This window comes from Pteropus medius, unplaced genomic scaffold (genome assembly GCF_902729225.1).
Source record: "Pteropus medius unplaced genomic scaffold, Ma_sr-lr_union100, whole genome shotgun sequence".
NCBI classification, from domain to species: Eukaryota; Metazoa; Chordata; class Mammalia; order Chiroptera; family Pteropodidae; genus Pteropus; species Pteropus medius.
The window spans coordinates 10,981,355-11,003,791 of NW_024344240.1; the positions used below are offsets into that span (position 1 = coordinate 10,981,355).

Here is a 22,437-nt window from a genome sequence, read left to right on the forward strand (position 1 = left end):
GAGCTCCCTTAAGTGATTGCCATTTTTAGCAAAATTTTATGTTTTGATCTTTTAAGTCTTTCACTATCTACTAGCATCTAAAAGACACAAAATAAATAGTTTTATAAATATTTTGTAATGATGGAGAAACTGAATTTTGGTTCTTTCTATCCTGCATGTACTCATTTCATAGATTTAGTTTACATCTATTTCACCTTTTCCTAAAATTTCTTGCACTAATGTTGCTTCTTTGGAAAGTTCTATAAGTAAACTGTTCTTACAATTGTATTTTTAGAAAAGAATGTGGGTGGTGTAGGATTCACTTGAGTAGAATTTTAATCAGATCTAGTGTATTCACTTTTATTAAATGAAAGAATAGTAATTCCTTTTTAGCATGCTGACCATGCTTTATTCTGATAGAGGGCCCCTTTTCATCTGTTCTTCAAGTCCCATCATTTATCTTTCAGCAACAGGCATGTCACTTTTCTAACATCAAAATGTTTGATAATTTCTCATCTTTTTACTCAAAAAGTAAAATATTCTTATTATGCCATTCAAGGTGATCTCTAATCTGTCACTAATGTCCTTTCTAGCCTAATTCATCATCCCATTCTTCCTCTTCTGCACCCCAAGCGGCTCCCCATGCATACTGTCCTGGTACACTGGATTAGTCATTTCCCATAAAATTCATTTTGTACCTTGTATGCTTCCTTGGAGCACCTTTATCTACCTGGAATATTCTCTTCATTTCTGCCACCCTTTCCTCCCATGACCTCTGGCAGGTGAAATCCTAAGCATTCTTTTCTTTCTCTTATCACCCTCTTATCCCGTAGTATTTAATCTGTGATTCACTGCTTTTATTTAACTTAATAGTACAATTGGTTGTTTGTGTCTATTCTTCTACCACTTAGTGAGCTCCTAATGGCCAGGATTCAGTCTTATTAAATGAAATGATATAGTGGTTAAGAGCAAAGATTCTAAAAAAGCTCTTTTGACCCCAGTTTCCCTCCAACCTCTATACTGTATCTGTTCTTTTCTTTACCAGAAAACTCCTTGAAAGTGCTGCCAATTTCTCTCCCATTTTCTCTTGAATTCCAGTCAGATTTTACTTCCATCATTCCATCAAACCACCCTCTTCAGTGACACTAATGACTCCACGCTGCTGCATCTCATGGTCAGTTCTCAATCCTTATCTTACTTGGCCTGCCATCACTATTTCACTCGACTTGACCATTCCTCACTGCAACCCTTTTCACTCTCATTCTAGAGAAAGCCCCTCACAAGATACTCACCTTTTTCCTCTTTCTCTTTTTTCAGTTTATTTTGCTCATTCTTCTTCCTCTTTCAAACTTTTAAATTGTCAGAATGCTCTTTTCTATCTATACCTCTACTACCTAAGTGATCTCACGGTGTCTCATGGCTTTAAATACCACCTATATGTTGATGAATTCTAAATCTGTAGTTCAGTAAATTACAGTATTGTTCTTCCAGTTGCTCAGGCTAGAAGTCCTGGAGGTATCCTTGACTCCTGTCTTTCTCACACTGCCTAGATCCAGTTTGTCAGCAATTTCTCTACCGTTAAATATCTAAAATTCTACCACTTTCTATCATCCTTAAGGCCACTGACCTCATTCAAGTCACCATCATCTCTCATAGATATCATTGTAATAGCCTCCTAATTGGTCTTCTTCTACTTTGCCCCTTATATTCTATTCTCTACACCATAGCCATGATCGTCCTTTTAATATTTTTAAGTAAGATTTTGCTTAAAATCTTCCCATGGTTTCTTATTCACTTTGAAATCAAGCTAATTTTACTATGACCCATAAAAGCTTACATAATGTGACTCCTTGTTATCACTCTGATTTCGTTTCTACTATTTTTCCATTTATGTCTATACTGATTTTTTGCAATTCCTTAAAAATGCCAGAAACACTTCTACCTCAGGGCCTTTGCATGTGACATATCCTCTGCCTGGAATACACCCCACCAGATATCCACATGGCTAGCTCACTCTCTTTAGTTCTTTACTCAAAATTATCATGTCTATGATATCCATCATCCACCATCACTCTTCTCTAACATTTATCTGCTTTCTGTCCTCTATCATCAGCTTTTCATCAACTCTTTTCACTAATATACAACATATTTTACTTATTTGTTTCATTGTTCATCCCCCCAGCTCAAATGATGTTTTGTTTGTCTTGTTTTATTCACTGCAACTGGTAGAACCAATAATCTGGCTCCACAGTATTTTAGAAGTGCTTTTGGAAGAGGATAAATCAGATTTTGATTATTCTATAACAGTGTTCTCTGGATCGTTGTCCTGAGGAACAGTGATTCTGTAAGAATACTTTGAGAGAGAAGAATTTCTTAAGTAAATTCTTGATGTAATATCACTCTCTTTAAGATTCCTAGTGCCCATTTATATTTTAAAGACAACTAATAGTTTGGTGCTAGACAGCTGACTGTAACAATTAAGAGCACAGGAGCTCTACTGCCTGTTTTTAAATCACAGTTCTTGCTGGGTAGTAACACTGTCATTTTGGACACATTACTTAACATATTTTTGCCTTGGTTTTCCCTTCTGTAAATTGAGGTGAGTAAATACTAAAAAGAGATGTTTTGAAAAATAATTTAATATCCATAAAGCGCTTAAAACAATCCCTGGAACATAGTGAGTGATTGCTATTATTATTAAAAGAAATCTATTTAACTTTGTTGAAACCAGTGTTTATTTGTTCATACAATCTTCTCTCAAAACTATATACACATTTAGTTAATATTTGTAACATTCAGTCTTTTATGGGACATACTCTTAAAAAAAAGCAGAAAAATCTTGAAAATAATTATTCTCACTCTTCCTAGGACCTCAGTTGTGATTTATATGATTAATTTTCTATCATCTCCAAATGAAATAACATAATAAAGTCCTCGTGGATATTTTCTTTAACATCACATATATTGACAGTCAACTATAAAATACTATGGAAGATTCTTCTGAAATATGAATATTTTCTAAAATTTAATATTTTCTGTCAGATGCAGTAAGTTCAGTCATGCTTTAATCCATACTAGGAACACAGTGCAGCATCCTTTCCCTTTGGTTACTGGCATTTGCTCTCCTTTTGCTTTTTTATGTCACGTCCACTTGACAACAAAATTTCCTATACCAGTAAGACTCTAAATGTGTTTTTTAATTATTTCGGATTTATTGTTACACAAATACTTATACATGTAGACAACATAAATTACAAGTTTTTATTTTAAATTATTAAGCATGAAGTATAAAACTGTAATGGAATGCATTTCCTAAGAGATGGATGAGGTACCCTTTATAAGTACCTTTACTAAAGAGTAAAGGATTATTTTGTCTCTGATGCTTCAGAGGATCTTCTAAGCCCTGACTCATAGCAATGCAGGATAGTAATATGGGCGAGAGGTGTGCCTTTCTTTTGTCAAGCTAAAGCAGAAACAGGTTGTGTAAAACTATCTAAACTACAGGCATCTACACAGACATATGAGCTTTAGGAAAGTATATATATAAAAAAGTAGAGGATCTGGAAATTGATTTCTTTAAAATCATTTCAACTGTATACTCCTTTGAAAGTCTTTGTAGATCTTTCATAGCCATATGAAGATCACACTTTTAAATCATTGCAGTTAGCCTATTACATTCCATGGTAAGTGGTCACTGCATATCTGTATAAGCAGTGAGTGAAACCTCTTAAACAAGCAATAAGTAAAACCAAAACTTTTAACAACTCAAGATACTTAATTTAAAAAAATACCAACACAGTGATATTACCAAAATACTACCTTACTTAACATTTCTGTAGCATTTTAATTTTACTATTATCTTCCACATGAATTATAACATTTACATCTTTCCATTGTTCAATGAATTAGATTTTACCTTCATTTCACCTCCATTTTCTCATTGATGAAATTAAAGCTCTGAGAGGTGATTTGTTCACAGAAGGTGGAATTTAGATCTTTTGACTCCTAATGGTACTATAGAAACAGTACTGTTACTCTTTCTCAGGAGAGAAGTAAACAGTGTTTGGAAGCAGTGCATTAGTCTTATCACAGCAATGGCCACACATTGTTTATCACGATGCTTGTGCTTTCTTTGCCAAATAACTAAGGGACTCATCATCTAATGAGTAAGAGAATTCATATAGAAAATTCATAATATACAGTCACAACATAGAGGGGAATCATAGTAAAATTTACTCTTGAAAATTACTTACATTTCCTACAAACTACTGTGTGCATGGTTTTCGATATTATAAGCCATTGCAGTAATTGAAACGTGTAAAATGTTCAGGTACGTATTGTTTGCCTGTATACAGTATAAATACATATATAAAAGATTTTACAATATTTTTAATGACATACCAAATGCATGTTATTGACTTCATGTAGGATTCAACTCTATCCTTTGAGCATGTGACATCCACAATATACTAGATAGTTTTAGGGTATGAGATTTGAGGGAGGTTTTGTTTTGGATTATTTACTTGCTTTTTCAGGCAGATTTGAGCATTTTTATATAAGAGTAAAGACTCAACGAATAAAGAGAAGTTGAATATACATAAGAGGAGGCAGAAGGAGTTGGCATCCTAAGATCCCTGACCTTAGGCATTTTCTGTCAGAAAACAATTATATTAATGATGTTGATTATATTAACTAATTAGCGGACAGAAGGCTTTCTATTTATCTTCATACACTTCAGCAAAAATTAAGATTACAATGAATCTGTAATGTGATACATAATTTTCAAAGGCAGACTCTAAATCTGTAATATTATATAATAAGAGAAATGGAATTGGCACTGATTAAAAATTAAAAATGGAATTGCCCCATATTCTGCTCTTTCGCTTTCCATATAGTAAGTTTTAAGATTCTTCTTGGGCCTGCCTCTTTTTTCTTTTGTTTCTTCATTAACAGAATTTTAGTATTTATTCTTAAAGCTGTAGGCCCTTCTAAAGGCTGATGAATGAAATATTCTCCTTTTCTTGCAGCTGCACAAGAGCAGATTGCATTCTGCATCATAACCTCTCTTTGCAGATATTATTAACAAAGATGATTTGAAGACACCCAGACTTTAGAGATTGGTGCCGTGTCCTGCAAAAGTAACCTTTGACCTCCAAAAGTTCTAAAAGTCTGATTTATTATACTTAATCATATGTTGCTTTGGTAATACTTAAACTGGCATTTTTTTTTTTTTTGTAAAATATATTTTTTTTAAAACCAAAATGGTTTTTGGTAACTTCCCTCTTCTTTCATATCTAAGAAGGTAATAAAACTGGGGTTTTTTTTCAGACTCTTAGCTGTAGCACTCTGTTTTCAAGTACAGTCGTACAAAAGAGTCACATAAATTCAACAAATTTTTGGAAAGAACTTATTTTTTACACAATTATGCTTTCATATTTTATGGAAGATTGTAAACTTTTGAAGTACCTCTTTGGAGTCCTTAAGGAGCACAGTTTAAAAACAAATTGTTAAATAAAAATAAAAACAAATTGTCGTAACCTATTTCTAAATGTTATGTGTTAGCTTAATTTTAGTATTTTAGTATTTATTAATATTGCTATCCACAGTACTGTTGGAAACAGACATTTTGAAATGCATGCAGTTCCTCCTCTATGAAGTACTTAAAGCACTCCCTATTCTGTGCTGTCCTCTGCTCACCATCATGTACTTGTCGCATGGCTTATAACATTTGTTCATCCATCCTCCTTTATAAACTGTGAAAGATTTCTTATAAACTGTGGATGATTCTGTCCCTAGCACAATAACAGAAAATAACCATCATTTATTGAGTGTCATTTGGAAAAAAGCCAAATACTTCTGACTGGTCCTAACTGATAAGTTTAAGTAGTAAGTCTAGGACAAATGATTTGAAAAGAAAGAAAATACCATCCTATCACATGTCTATACCTCATATATATATTTTTTTTAATTATTAGAATTTAGTATCACATAGTTGCACTAAAGCACTAAACTCCTTGTCCTTGAGTACAGCGGAGGGCCTGCATAGCTTTTCTGTGAGAATTATATACACACACTCTTATAGGATGTTGTGAAATCTGCCTACTTCTGTTTGCCTGTAACGGAGGTAGGCATTCTTCATCTATAGTTTAACAATATAAATTATGAATCCTATTGAAGTACTATGCTGGAGATAATATTCAGTAGTAAACAGCCCAGATTCTGAAGTCAGACTTCCTGGATTCAAACTTGGGACAGTTTATTTAACCTCTTCTGTGCTTTGATTTCACTGTCTTTAAAATGGGGATAATTGACCTACCACATGAGGTTGTTGTAAGGATTAAATGAGTAAATGCAGCAAAGACTTAAGAGTCTCCGGCACATAGTAAACATGAAAAAAATATTAGCTGTTCTCGCTCAGTGACTCCCTCTATATTTTAAATTACACTTGTTTATTTGTATAGTTAAGTTTGCCTATACTTTTGTCTGCTTGATTAATAAGTAGATCTACTCACGGTGTTAATGCATTTTTCTCTTACAGTCTAACTAGATGTTTTTGTTTCTGCAAAACACCTTAAAAACATTTTTAAGATGAGCAGGAAATTAATATTAAATGACATCTTTTTCTGGCCACACAGTTAATCTGTGACTTACAAGAGGTACATATCTGTTATATGATGTCTATTATACATAAGATACATAAGTATGTGCAGGATCTGAGATTACACAAAAATGTAAAAAATATAATTTCTGCTTCTTGAAACCTATACTTATTCGATTGACTATTATTTCAAAGCAGTTTTTAAGTAGAGAATTGATAAATTAAAACGATCCTCTAAGAAAATAGCATGATACTATAGGGAGGAATGAAGGGGACAGACCTCAGTCTTAATTAGGAAGTAGCTATAATAATTAGGACATGAGCTAATAATAAGTGGAATTGAGGTGGTTATCTAGAAATGGAGCTGAAGTTATATATTTAAGGTATATTTCAATGGAAAAAGTGATAGAACTTTATGTTTAATTAATCACAGGGGTTAATATTTATGCTGCCAAGAGTAAATGAGCTTTTATTCATTGTTTTTGGTATTTGAAGGTGGTGAGTTTTTTTATTTCCTTGATTTTTACATTATACCTAAATTGCAACCAGAATTGTGAGATGTGATAGTCTAGCTATGCATTATTTAAATGTAAAACCGTCTCGTAATATTTCGTTTAGACTATAATGCAAATCTGCAGGGCATAAATGAGATCAAGTCAGACCCAACTCAGCATTATGGTGTTCATCAGTGGCTAGCATTGAAGTTTTCTTTGCATAGCTGTTGAATTCTCACCACTATTAGCAGGTGTTGCAATAAAATGTGCACTGTAATGATGAGCTAGTAAAATTAAAATGTGTTTTGTAGCACAATGGAAACTTGAAAGACTCATAGTACACTTTTAAAATGAGGCTTTTTAATACTATAAATTTAAAACTTCTTTCTCATAGTATTGTTTTCATAATAGTCTTCCACTGCTGTGTTGAAGGATTTCTCAACAGCAAATCTCAAATACTTTAAGACGTATAAATTTAAAGTGTTCACAAAAATATTAGTACATTTTTATCACATCCAGATCTTGTGCCATATACACAGAAGGAGTTTAAAAATATTTTGTGATTCGATTTTGTTTTGCAGTGATCGGCATGTTGGTAAAATTTATTCTAAATCCTCTTCCTTTCTGGATTATGTCAGAAAATCTTTAAAGAAGCTTGGATTAGATGAGTCCAAGGTCAGTATGTGATTACCCATTGTTTTCATAAAACCAGAAGAATTTCTGTGGGGTAATGAATTGAAATAATACAGAATTATTTGCTTTCTACTTTTGTTTGTGAAAAACACTCTAAATTATATTGAAATCAAACCTCCATTATTTTTATTTCAGTTGACCTTTCCTGTCAGTGTGGATAGGTTGCTGTCGTACACTTCCAGAGAGATTCCCTCTTTAGTTTATTCAGGAAAAAGCCTGAATAAACCTATGCCAATTCAAAATCCTATGCCAATTCTCAAATCAAAATACAATGGAAAGCAAGACAACAGAACAAATGGGAAATGTAAATAAAGCAAGAGAAAGGGTTTTAATTTTGAACTGCTTTTAGATAAAAATTATATAACTAATTAAAATTTAAAACTTTAAATTCAAAAAGCCTTTGAATGGGAGAATCATAGAAATTTCTAACACAGAAAAATAAAATCTCAACATGAATAAAATGAGTTATTAACTAAAATATTAAGTTGAGCTTAGATCACTATGGTATATTGATTGATTATAAATTAAAGAATAAAATATGGTTAAAGAAATTAAATTTATTTCTTGAAAGAGAAGAGTTACACAGATATGGTTAATTTATTTCAAAGCTAAAAGGCAATATTTATTGTACCAATTATCCATTTACTCCCCAGTTGCTGTATTACTTAAAGCAAATAAACTGGTACTAATCAGTTCCCTCCCCCTGTAAAATCACTATTAAAAAAAGCATTTCTAACTGATAGGATTTAAGAAAGATTAAGATAATGTACATAGAAGGCTGAACACAACATTTGTACATAGTAAATACTAACTAAAGAGTACTAGTTTGTATTATTCTGATCTTTGTATATGTACTACTTACATGTAATAACACCATTGATATGACTCTTATAAATATTTTTATTTAGTCACCAAAATAAAGATTCTTCTAATCTTGAGTAAATTAACAATAGACACTGTTATCATAGTTATTTTATTTCTGGGTTTTGTAAAATATTTTTTTAATCAAAATAGTCTACCTTCTAGTTACTCTTAATTAGTGCCTATTTTAATTTCATGTCTCAATTTTATGTCTTGAATTTAATATCAAGAACACAAAACTTTGCATTATTTTTACAAATAAAGAACTAAGTTTTTACTTAAACTAGAAATGTATTATCCTTTGCCAAAAAACAAACAATAAAAATCCAGAAAGAATTTAACTTATCCTTTCTTATGGCTTTCTCGTCCCAGGTTTGTCTTTAATAATAATCATAGTAAATGTTCCCTAATATGCTTATTTTATTACTGTTAAGAATACTCATAGTAACTAATGTTTACTAGCACTTACTATGTGAATAATTTTGCTAAAGACATCACGACATTATCTCATTTATCCTTTACAAAACACTTAAGTAGATACTATTATATTTCCTCATGTAACGATCTGGAAAGAGAGACTTAGAAAAAGGCAAGTCATTTTCCCAGAGTCAAAAGAGCTAGCAAGTGGTAGACCTGGAACTTGGACGTATATTCAGCTAACATCAACACACAATGCAGTATACAGATGACGTATTATTGAATTGTACCCTTGAAACCTATGTAATTTTATTAACCGATGTTGCCGCAATAAATTTAATTCAGATAAAAAAACAAAAAACCTCAATTGTTAACCACCACTATCCTGAGAAGTGATATTAGAAACAAAAGAAAAAAAATTAAAAAGACTAATGTAGATAAGTATCACTATGTAAATTGTCTTAAATGATTATCTTTATTAATAAAAGCAATAATAGTGCCCTACTGATTTTTTTCATAATACTATTTAAGCTCGTGAAAAAGAAATATGTCGACTAAAATTGGTTAGAAAAAGAAAAGGAACAAGACACCTAAGCTGGAAGCCACTGGGGGAGGAAGGTACAGAACAGTGTAAGGTGTTTAAAAAGATATACTGGTGAGAGGAAACAAATAGATGAGTATATGTAATTTGGGGGTTGTTTTTCATTTCTTTGTTTTAGGGGTTGTCTTGCTTGTTTGTTTTAACATTAACCCAAAGGAATTAAGAGTTGTGTTCTTCAGGCCAGAGTGGTTGGAAATAGGATGTTATAAAAAACCAAACTTATATTTCCAATCCAATACAAAATCCTATTATTTTTCTCCCACATCATGAAGTATCAGTGTTAAAATGAAAGTTTTGACCATGAGCACAGTAAAAAGGGATTTGTGTATAGTTTTATTTTTAAAATGAAACTAATTTTCACCTGAGATTCTGACTACTAAAAAGTATCAAAACCATTTATATTTAAAATATTAAATATACAAAAGTATTTAGAAGATCTTTGACTAATTTATAATCATTTATTAGCAAACTATATATAATTGAAAGTGTCATGATTTGTTGGTGTGTTTCTTATCTTTTAAAGTACATCTCTTTATATATAAAACTATATAAGTAAACAGAGTGCCTAGAAAATCTACTAACATTTTTTGTATACATTTTTGGTCACAAGAAATCATATTAAACATGTGGAAGTAAACAGAACATTCACAGACAAATTATCACTCTAAAGGAAACCAGAGCTGCATGTGCTAGGTATATAAGTAGCACATGCACAATTTAAAAGGTGAATCCATAAGTCCTGTAGTCAGTTGTGAAAGACAGCATTAGACATTTTCTCTTAGAGCAGGATTTCTGAAACTCAGAAGTGCTTACGTTTGGATAATTCTTTGTTGTGAGGGAAACTGTCCTGTGCATTCCTTGTAGGATGTTTAGCAACATTCCTGGCCTCTACCCACTAGATGTCAGCAGTAGCACCCTAGTGATTAAAATCCAAAAATTTTAAAGAAAAAAAAAAATCTCCAGATACTGCCAAAAATGCCCTGAGCGATGGAATCACCCCAGTTGAGATCTGCTGTTTGAGTACTTGTCATCCGGATAATTCCATATACAGTCATCTGACATTTCCATTATAAATTCCATGTTTAAAAAATTTTTTGCCATGATACACCAAAAAGCATGGAGAGAGGAAGAAACAGTGATTCTATTTTCACATTTTTGAAGACTTTTTATTCAAAATGATCCCCTCCTTGATCTTTAATTTTGTATAGCTCTAACCACTTAAGTGTGATATTGTTTTAGTCCTATATGAAATATAGGTCTATTTAAGAAGAATGTTTAGATTTTACAGTAAAGTTAAGCTCAACTCTATACCACTGGGAAAAAAATTTGTGCCAGAAGATAACTACCTTATATCGGCAAGTATACTGTTCATATTAGAGAGATTTCTTAGACTGAAATGTTACAATAAAATTCATGTAAAGTTCAATTACTTCTTTGTAAACATTTTAATAGAGCTTTAAAGATGTCTAAAACAACAAAATCCTACTGATTAGCTTTACCTATACCTAAAAAATTAGGTTTTCTCAAACTTTATCTTCTGTCCCAAACTTTGATATCTCACCAAATTTCATAAAACATCCAAAATAATCTTTAAAGTTTTGTATTTTCTTCATGGTCCACAGCATTGTATCTTCTTTAGTATTACTTTTCTGTCTTTCTGTCTCTTTCCCCATACATATACTGCACACACACAAATGCACGAGCTTGTGCGGCGCACACACACACACACACACATACACACACACAAAGGATTTTGAAAGTGTCAGAACTGGTATTGTTTGCTAAACAAAGAATGAGCTGGAGTATTTGTCCATAAGAAGAGAGAAATAATAGGAGTTTATGTTTTAGAGCTTGGGTGTGTATTTTAAACACATATTACAAATACTCAAATGAAGAAGAAATTTCAGATAATTGAGAAGTGAAATAAAGACAGTAAAACTGGTGAATTGATTGGGTGTGGAGTTTTATACTATTGAATGGACAAAATTGAAAACCACTAAACTAGAACCCTAATAGAAGTAGATAGAGAATAATTCAGAAAAATAACTTTAGTTATTTTTTCAAAACTGGCCAGCAAAAGCAAAACTTTTGAGACCAAAATTATTTAGTTATTCATCAACAAACATTTACTTTGAAGACTTTCATCTGCTAAGAACAGTGGAAACTCTGGAGCTTCAAAGGTGATAATATATATAACCCATGGAAAAAGAAAACGAGTAATTATAGCATGAACTTAAAATAACAAACAGTTTATATATAAAGTGTGGTGGAAGCATAGGGAGAAGGAATGACTGACTCTGCCTGTGAAGATTTCACAAACAACATTGGTGCCTTAGCACAGTCTTGAAGGATGCCCAGGGGTTTGTTAAGCAAACAAAGTGGGAAGGTAGGGATCAAAGAATCCATTTCAGGTGTGTGGAGAGGGAGTAGCTTGTGCAAAACCACAAAGATCTAAGAAACATGTTTCGGACTCAGCATTGCTGGAGTATAAAGCAAGTAGAAGTAGGGGAGGCAGTGGTGAGAGATGAGGGTAAAGGAGAGGACACGTGGAGAACCAAGTAAATGATCTTTGGATGTTAAATCAGAGTTTGATCGGGACTAATCAATTACTAATCATAATTGCCAGGTGATTCAAATACAGGTGGGAGGACAAGAATCATTCCACAGTATGGCCAACGACAAATGTAAGGAGCTCATAAACTTTTCCATGTGGTAATATATCCATAAATGATCTAGGCTGAATGAGTTCCTTTGACTCTAAAGAAACAACAAATTCCTAATACAAATTAAATATTTAGAAAACCTGTCATCTTTGATGATATGAGAAAAACAATGCCTTATTCCTATAAATAAGTTCCTACAGCTTTTTGCAACCACAAAAGTAATTGATTCATAGGAGAATTATTAATGGATGTTAAAACCCTTAGGTAAGAGATTTTTAGAGGACAGGATGTTTACACAAAGTACCTCCCACAGATTATTAATTTCAAAAGTAGATAAGCCTGGTTGACACCCTATACCAAGTGATCAAAGTTAGCATCACCATTAATGGAACAAAATGACATTATCTGCCTCTGTCTTATTTTTTAAATTAATTTATTGGGATGACATTGATTAATAAAATTATGTAAGTTTCAAGTGTATAGCTCAATAATACATCATATGTATATTGCATTGTGTGTTCACCACCCAAAGTTAAATTTCCTTCTATCACCATATATTTGACCCCCTTTGCCTTTATCTACCTCCCTTCCTCCTCTCTTTCCCTCTGGTAACCACTAAACTGTTGTGTTTCTATGAGTTTTTGTTCATTTGTCTTGTTCATTTGTTGCTTTCAGTTTTATATCCCACATATGAGCAAAATCATATGGTTCTCAGCTTTTTCTGTCTGACTTATTTTGCTTGGCATGATAATCTAAAGGTCCATCCATGTTGTCGCAAGTGGCAATATTTCATCTTTTCTTATGGCTGAGTAATATTCTATTGTACATATATACCATATCTTCATTATCCGGCCATCTATCTAAGGCTATTTCATTTGTTTTACATGTCTTGGCCACCACTGCAATGAACATCACGGTGCATATATCTTTACAGATAAGTCTGTCATCAACAAGACAAGTAATAACAAGTATTGGAGAGATTGTGGGGGGAAAGGAACCCTCATACACTGCTGGTGGGAATGCAAATTGGTACAGCCACTATGGAAAACAGTATGGAGGGTTTTCAAAAATTAAGACTAGAAGCACCATGTGACCCAGCAATCCCTCTACTGATATCTATCTACCCTAAAAATTTGAAAACATTTATCCATAAAAATATATGCCTCTGTCTTGCACAACATATTTTTTAAAGAATTCAGTCCAGGATGTGGCATTGTATTCAATCATCATGTTTCTCGTCACATTTAATTTAGAACAGTGTTCCTCAACTCTTTCGTCTTTCGTGACATTGACGTATTTTGAAAAGGCCAGTTGTCTAAGAGTTTCCTCATGCGTAGATTAAAGTTATGTGCTTTGGGGAAGAACATTACATAAGGGATATTTGTGCCTTTCCCAGTGCATCTAGTTATTCAAGCCCTATCTCTATATATATCAAATCACGTCATTGAAGAAGTATATTCCCCTGTATCTACTCCTGTATCTACAGTAGTTCATCCATGTAGGGGTGCATTATAAGAATTATGATAAATAGTGTGCCTTTATCAAGATTTTAAGAAGGAAGAAATGTGACTTATTTGATTGCAAGGAATGAACATTTACTCAGATTTTTTCAATAATTGGTGGGAGATTATTCCAGGAATACATACACTTATAAGAAAGGCTGGAATCTTTCAGTTTCACGAGAATTCAGAAAGGTGTGTACAGCCTGGTCTAATTAGGATGTAGTTTGTTAATAGGAGCAGGATTCAAAACAGACATAGTGATTGAGTTATTGTTACTTTCTGAGCAATAATACATATTGCCTAAACCTTCACCATTATGGTGATTCAGCTCCTAAACTACCAACTATTTCAGTCTTTGTCCTGAATCATTTTTCTCTCTGGACTTTGCTTATTGATTGTTGTTTATTCATGACTATGCTTTTCACCTTCAACAAACTTTGTACATCACTTACAGTCCCCTTACCCTCACCCGCAGAAAAAGATCTAGTTGAGTAATTTGATCTCTTTCATAACTGTTTGGATAGACTTTATTCCACACCATTTCATCAGCAGGGCCACCACATATGTTATTCACTTTTACTCTGCACAAAAGCACCTAGCTAAGGGCACAAGTAGAGCTAAAATCCCATGTTCTATTTATGATAGTTGCCTTGACCTAGGGCTGCATCCACTTGAAGGTGGGGAAGTCTGTTTTATAATTCTCACAAAAATACCATATTGGCTTGTACCAGCAACCCTGTCATAAGTCACAAATACCCTAAATCCAGTAAAGTGAGAAAGGTGGAAGAGAGGAAGCATGTACCTGCAGGAAGACCTGTGCATAAGTTGCAGCCCGATGCAGACCCTTTCCCCAAGCAGTGATTGGGCAGGAATGAATTAAAATGAGGCTGAGAGTTTGAGGCATTCTGAGTCTTAATTTAGTTGATATGAGGATATTTCTGGATTTTTAGTAAAGACAATATTAAGAAGCTTTTTTATGTTATCTGGGTTCTGTTATATAATAGTAAACATAATTTCTGCTTAATTTTTCATGATAGGATGATCTTCAGAGAACATTCAGCTTATTTCTTTTTTTGCCTTAGCTGTCAGGAGGCTTAAAGCTCAATTTATGCTTGATTTCAGCAACTGTACTTAGCTAGGTTATTTGGGTATCATGTTCTTCTCCCTTGAGTTATATACCCTTGAGAATTTATCCTTTCTTTAATAGCCCTACTATTGATATTTTATGCTTCATGTTATAAACCACCTCAAATTCTTCTTGAAAATAAGCATATTATTAAAAATAAAGTTTCCTTTAACATATAGATCTGGAGCAATTAAATTTGGGGGAAAAACAAGATCTGGAGCAATTAAATTTGGGGGAAAAACAAGAATTAACAAACTTCTTTGAAATCATGATCAAAAAAATATGTCGAAGTTATATGCAAAGACCAAGCCTAAAAACATTTTAATGCCAAATTCACAGAAGATAAAAGGATATTTTTATTAAACAATAGAACATTCTTATGTAATACAAGTTTAATTCTATATAAGAATAGCCACATTGCCTATAAAAATTATATTTATTCTCCCAACTAACCAAAGAAAAGCATTAGGTATAGAAATGTCTCCCTGGCAACCAGTAGCTAGCTCTAGGGAGTAATAGAAGATACAATCATTGAAAGCATAGGAAAACTCGTTACAGTTCTTACTTATTTTTTAAGGAAGAAAAATAAGAGCTGCTTAATTATTTTATTAATACTATTAATATAGGAAAAAATTTTAAAGTCACATTGTTTTAGATTATTAGAATTATTGTATAAAATCTACAAATTACTTATTTAATTCAAATAAACAAATATATAATTATATTATGTATCCGTAATCAATTTTGGAATGAATATGAGCTGAAATTTATATTTGTAGATTATGCTATTCAGATAGTAATAAGTTCAAATTTTATTTCCATTAGCTAGAAAATATGGGAAGAACTTTATGTATTACATTTCCTTTCTTTTTAAGAAAACCTCTTATTTCCCATAAATTTCAAGCTTAGGATGATTAGTTACATACATATCCTTTATAAAACTGAAACATACTGAGTCATCTTTGCATTGTGTGCTCCAAAAGATTCTCAGTGACTTTCTTTTGAGTAATCATGTGAATAACTTCCTTTGTCAACCTAAGACTATCAGGCCCACTTCAGCCTTACTGTCACTGGCTTTGCCTTTTCTTAGCTCCCTAGGCAAGGCCAGCTAATTGACCTTAACTCCACATTCACCTACCTTAGTTCTCGAACCAATCATGACCTAGCCAAAGGTATGTCAGCATCCTCAGCCCTCCCATGTAGTGGTGAGAACTAGGTCAATTGCTAACTCATCTTATCATGTAGGCTGGGGAGGATATCTGAACAACCGTGTATATCTCATCTAGTCATCTAACCCATTTCCTGTTAAGTTGAAGTTTGGTCACCTTTGCTTATCTGGACCCCCTTATATGGATCTATAAAAAGACAAGTTTAATAACTACGTGGAGGAGAAAAGACAAATGTTACATGGACAATAATTCCAAATAATTTACTTAGATACCTTACCCTCAAGGAGATAGAGCATAACTCCCTACTCTTTAAGTATGGGCTGCACAAAGTGCCTTTCTTCCAAAGCATACAGTATGGAAAGGTTGAAAAAGAGGAACTTTTTAGTGAAGAAACCTGACAAACATATCTCAACCAAGTAATCAAAGTCAACATCAACAGTGATAGGTCAAATTGATAGTGTGTACCTTTGATGATGTTAGGAACATGACACTTCTATGGACTTCCTCTCAAAAACCCATAGCCCCAGTCTGATTATGAGGAAAACATTCAATAAGTCACAGTGAAGGAACGTTTTGCAAAATGCCTAACCAGTACTCCTGATGTAGGATTAAATGAGATAATGTCTTTATTTTAAAGTTTTCATAAAATCTCTGTAATCTAATCTGATCAGACAGTTGAGCATTTAATTGAAATAGTTGATTAAAGCATGAAATCATATCTTAAACACTGATTTTTTTTACTTAAAAACATTAATATTCTTTCATTCACCAAGCCTTTGGTGTAAGAACAAAGCTGATTTGCTTTTTGAACACAGGTTTGCATATAGTTTAACTACTTGAAGTTCTACCTTTACGTTTTTGCATCAAACATATCTATAATATAGAGTCTACAACATCCACCTTTGTTTCACTTAAAGTGAAGCAACAGACTTCCTTTTTTTTTCTTTAAATAGAAGAGTTAAGGTGATGTTCTCACCTTTTCTTTTCAGAATCACACAAAAGCAACAAATAGATTGAGAAACAGAAACACAAACTCCTTTGACAAAATCAGAAAGCATGTTAAATCTCAAACCATGGGTATTGTGAAGTACAACAAAGGTAAACAGGGAAGCAGAAAGATGCCAAGAGAACACGCCTAGGGTTATAGATCACCAACAAAACCAACAGAATACAGTTCTCTGAAGTGGCAAAATCATCAGTTCCTAGTTCATATGGTGCCTCCCAGTTTGGCATAAATGAGAAACAGAGAATATGGGAGAACCCAAAGTATCATATTGAAAAACCATGTTTGTAGGAATCAGTATGCCAGTGAGGCAGGACTGGAAAAAAGATTGTTCTGAGTTTTCCCATAACTACTGATCTCAGATGGCAAGAGAGAAGTAAAGACTAAATAAAGACTCATTTAAACACACACAATTTTTTGAGATGAGACTTTTTGCTGGCTCGAAGTGCAGGCCTGGATCCAGTCCAATATACTCTACTGCGGAAATTTGATCCAGGGGGTGCTCACTTGATTCAAAGATGGGCAAAGTTTTAAAGAGGATGGGGGAAGGGGCACAATCTGGATTCTGTACCAAGGGCAAGTCTTCTCTGGATGGCTACACTAGAAATTGAGACAAAGCCTTACTTTTTCACTTGCCCTTTTGTACTTTTTAAATTTTAAAAAAAAAAAATTTGTGCAATAATAGAAAGAATAAGGGCTTTGAAAACAATAATAAATTTATTTAGACATTTGCAAAGAAATCTGAATACAAATCCTTTCAGATTTCTTTACTCTTTTTATCCAGTCTTTCATTTGTTTTGACCACACATAATTTGACATCAGTTTCCTCTGGTAACTTTCCTTTATCAAGCCTTTCACAAAGGCATCCAACTTACAGAAACAACTTTTTTTTTTGCATTGATATTTCATTGATTATATAATATTTATATCATTACAATAACTGGCATACTGTAAAAAGTTGAGAAACAAATACAATTGATTCAGTAAGCATAAAGCTCCACTGGTGGGAACAGAAACATGTAGGTGGTCTAAAAAGTGGCCAGCTAACCACAAGGGTTCACTGTACAATGGATACAGTATGTTTCAGAGAAAAACATTAATGTTCGTTGATGGATTTATTGATGTTAAATTACCTTAAATATGAATATATGTCATAATTATGTTCCTTTGAATTAATTATGTTGTCTTTGAATTATTCTAAGATACATCGTTTGGGATATATTGTTTTAAATCTTAATTTTATTCAAAATGTTTATTGAGTTCCTACTACGTGGTCCTAGCATAGAAACAAGTAAAAGTAAGTATTTATCATGACTTGTTGAAATTAACAGGATTAACAGGATGTTATTGCTGATTTTATTTGTGATATGCTGAATAACCTATATTGGTGCAGAAGATTGAAGTTAAAAGAATTTAGAGGTATATTGACTTGCTTCATGAACATCCGTAGAGTGTTTCAGATGCCTAGCTTGTTTTAAATTTTTGTTATGTTTATTTTACTTTAGGGAATTTTTGACAAGAAAAAAATTTTAACTATTGTTAAACTTATTGTTATTTGTTGTTTTATCTTGAAGCTGCCGGAAAAAATTATAATGGACTACTATGAGAAGTATAAGCCTAGAATGAATGAGCTGGAAGCTTTTAATATGGTAAATCTCAGAATTAAACATATTAAATTGGGTATATTGCTTAGACTGAATAGGATCCTATTAAATTTTATTATGGGGCCAACCGATCTATGTTGTTTTTCTGTTACTGTAGGAAAACCGTTTGGGATCATTTCCTATTTCAGAACTATATTAGGTGTCAGTAATGTAATAAAGAGAACACATGGTAGATTTCTCTTAAAGTGTATTATAAATGCACAGAAAGAAGTTTCAGAGTTCTTTGAACACATATTGGTCTCAATTCTGTTATTTCACAAGCATTCCTTTTAATGAATTTCATTCTTAGTATCCCTTTAAAAGCCTTCTATCACATACGTATAATGGCTTTTGGATTCTACCTCAAAGTCACTTAAAGGACATTCTTTTCCTATTATTACTAAAGAAAAACTTTTGATCTCTGCAGTATTCATTTTCCGAAGATGTACAATGAGTATTGAAGATTTGGCCTTATACAAACTTCTATAGATATATTTTCTTAAACAGTCGTTAAGTTAGTCTTTTTTTTTTTTTTTTTTTTTTTTTAGTATTACCATTCCTAACTTATTCTTCCTTTTAGTTGAAAGTTGTTCTGGCTCCTTGTATAGAAACATTGATACTTCTGGATCGACTTTGCTACCTGAAAGAGCAGGTAAGTTATATTATTTTTGAATGCATAACAAATAGCTTTATTGAATCCAGTAGTATGGATCTACTTATATCTAGGATAAGTTTCTTTCACATAAAACTTACGATAACTTAAGATTAAGACATAATTTTTCTCATTATATTTTCAAAGTTTAAATATTTATTTCATCTATTTTCAAACATAAACACCTGTATAACATGTTTTAAGCAACACTGCCATAATAAAGCTTACATTCCTTCAATTATATGGTAATTACTATATAGTAGAAGTGAACACAAACCATCATAAATGATGTATTATATAGCTAATAGCTAATAATAGTCAAGACTTAAAAGATATCATATATATGTTACATTTTGTAGGAATTTGCCTTATTTCACTTTTAAATTTTTGACATATGCAGTCTGAGTTTAGAGACTTCTTTCTGATCTATGAAGACTGCTTCTGTTCTTATTTATCTATGTTGAATGACTAAAAAATATTGTCCTTTTGGTTATCTTTAGGGAAAATAGGTTTTTTGTTTTGTTTTGTTTTTTGTAGATTTTACTTTGTTGTGATTAAAATAAAGTTTCGTGAATTGTTTAAACTCATTTATGGATTCAGGCTTATGTTTCCACTATATAAACCCTTTATTTTAACAATTTTGTTTTATCATATAGGGAGCCTTCATGTTCTCCTTTTAAACAGGCTACTTGGAACAAACAGATTTTAATAAATGTTTGCTTTTGTTCTATTTTGTATTTTTATGGAGAAAGGCAATTCTTAAATATTTAGAAAATGACGTATTTTCCTAAGCTGCTAACTCAAAAAGCACTGCAAAGCTTTGGTTCCAAAGTTGGTAGGTGACAGAATCAGTTATATTTTACTAGGTACTTATCATTTCCCTTTTCAAAACAATTTTTATTGTCCTAAGTAAAATAAGTAGTCAAAACAGTGTGCACAAAGATTAATAGAGTGGTAATGAGGTAATAGAAATCATATAAATGTCAGTTTGTTAATATTTTAAATATTTTATTATAAAACTAATACATATTTAGTTTAGAAAATTTTAAACAAAGAATATAAAAAATAAAATTAAAAGTAACAATAATCTCACCTTTCAGCACTATTAAAGTTTTAGTATGTTTTCTAGTGTATCTCTCATATATATATACATGTACATTTATTGCATATATATGTATGTGCACATATTTTATACTTTATTTAAAATTGGAATCAAATTATAAATGCAGTTTGCATCTAATTTTTTTCATTTATTTTATATGAGATTTTTTTTATCATTAAACCTACAGAGGCTGAATAATGTTTCATCATATAATAATTTAAGTAATACCTAGTTGTTATTGGTAAATTGGTTTTTCACAGCAAAGAGGAACCCTGTTGTTCATTCTCTATGTACATTTTTAATTATTTTCTCAGCATAAATTCCTGAAGGCGAAATTGTAAATATTAATTTTTTTCAACAAAGAATAGTTTTATATAGTTTGTTTTTTACATAGTTTTTATATTACAATATATAGTCTGACCTACCTCTCATTTTTATCATCAACAAATGGCTTTATTTCTAAATCACTTATCAATTTACAGGAAGATATTGCGTGGTCTGCACTTGTGAAGTTGTTTGATCCTGTGAAATCTCCCAGATGTTATGCTATTATTGCTCTGAAGAAGCAGCAATGATTTCAGTTGAAGCAAGGTGTTAAATGTATCTGTGGAAACTATTGCTAATTTTGTTTTTTGAAACACTTATGTCAAGTAATATTTTTAAAACATTGCTTTATATTTTAAATAAAGAACACAAATAATATCTAACAACAGAATGTCGTATTCTTTCGCTGTCGAAGCATATATTAATAAGAACTCATGAAAATATTATAAAAAGATTGACCTACATTCCTGATTTAGTGCTTCAATAGGACATTGTATTCTGAGCCTTGTTTTTCTGTTCAGTATTTGAGGCCTTTGATATTTGCTACATATCACATTTTTCCTTTTATTGACTTTAAAACAGATGAAAGGTATAGGTGTATGTATAGTAAAATTAGTACTGAAGATCATTTGCATTTTCCTTCACATTTTGGAATGATTTTCCATGTTATCAGAAGGTTAAGAATCCATATTTAAAGGAAAGAAATACCCAGGAACCAGGCCAGACATAAGTGCCTAATATAAAGCATATTTTACACTGCGTTTTAATCTAAGTTACGTAAGGAGATATTCTGTGCCCTTAAAGGAACATGCATCTTATAAGTGAAAAATTCATTTTAAGGATTCCTGAGGTCGTTTATGTTAAAATAAGAGATGGGTTGGCACTTAACAAAATTACCTTGTGCTTCGTAAAAAACCACCAAGTAAAGCAAGAGTAAATGAAAGGCGGCCGGCACTGTACCCATGCAGTACAGGCTCTTTCACCAGCAGAAAATGGGAGGTTTCTGATACACTCAGAGTAGATGGACAGCTGGGAAAAGCTTCCTTGATGCCCAGCCAGAGACTCTCCTAAACAGAAAAATTCTCCTAAACAGAAAAAGTAACTGCTTTCTTAAATTTTGGAGTCTATCCACAGATGAGAAGGACATTTTGGTCAAATTAGCCATTTTTTAAGCTTGTTATTCTAGAAATTTTCAAACATATCTAGAAATGGAGAGCAGAGTATAATAAATCCCCATGTACTCATCACAAGCTTTAACAATTATCAACATTTTACCAATATTGTTTGATCTGTACACACGATTATGCACATGAACACATTCGCCACCTCCCCCACCAGAGAATTTTAAAGCAAATCTCAGGTAGTTTATTATTTTATATAGTATATATTTCTAAGTTTAGGACTTTTTCCATATTAACATGTTACTTGTCCTCATTCATATTTCCATGATTAGCACAAAAAGTCTTTTATATCGGTTTGATTCAGAATAAAAACAGGGTTCACATATTTACATTTGGTTCATATGTCTCTTCAGATTGTTTGTTTTATTTCCTCATATTTACTATATGAGTAACTATCTTAGAATGAGCAGAAAACCTTTCCAGCCTACT

The 22,437-nt window shown here is 32.2% G+C and overlaps 1 protein-coding gene across 2 annotated transcripts in view; it reads left to right on the forward strand.

Moving 5' to 3' along the window:
* Positions 1 to 21,215, forward strand: part of METTL25 (methyltransferase like 25) — a 91,754-nt gene extending 70,539 nt beyond the window's left edge. Inside the window, exons 9-12 of one of the 2 annotated variants that reach the window (XM_039868966.1) lie at positions 7,653 to 7,746; positions 18,681 to 18,755; positions 19,330 to 19,401; positions 20,986 to 21,215. In XM_039868966.1, the coding sequence (XP_039724900.1) occupies positions 7,653 to 7,746; positions 18,681 to 18,755; positions 19,330 to 19,401; positions 20,986 to 21,078 (334 nt within the window). In that variant the 3' untranslated portion in view covers positions 21,079 to 21,215. The remainder of the gene's footprint in view (positions 1 to 7,652; positions 7,747 to 18,680; positions 18,756 to 19,329; positions 19,402 to 20,985) is intronic. The other variant, XM_039868967.1, reaches the window with a different exon arrangement.
* Positions 21,216 to 22,437: the final 1,222 nt, after the last annotated feature.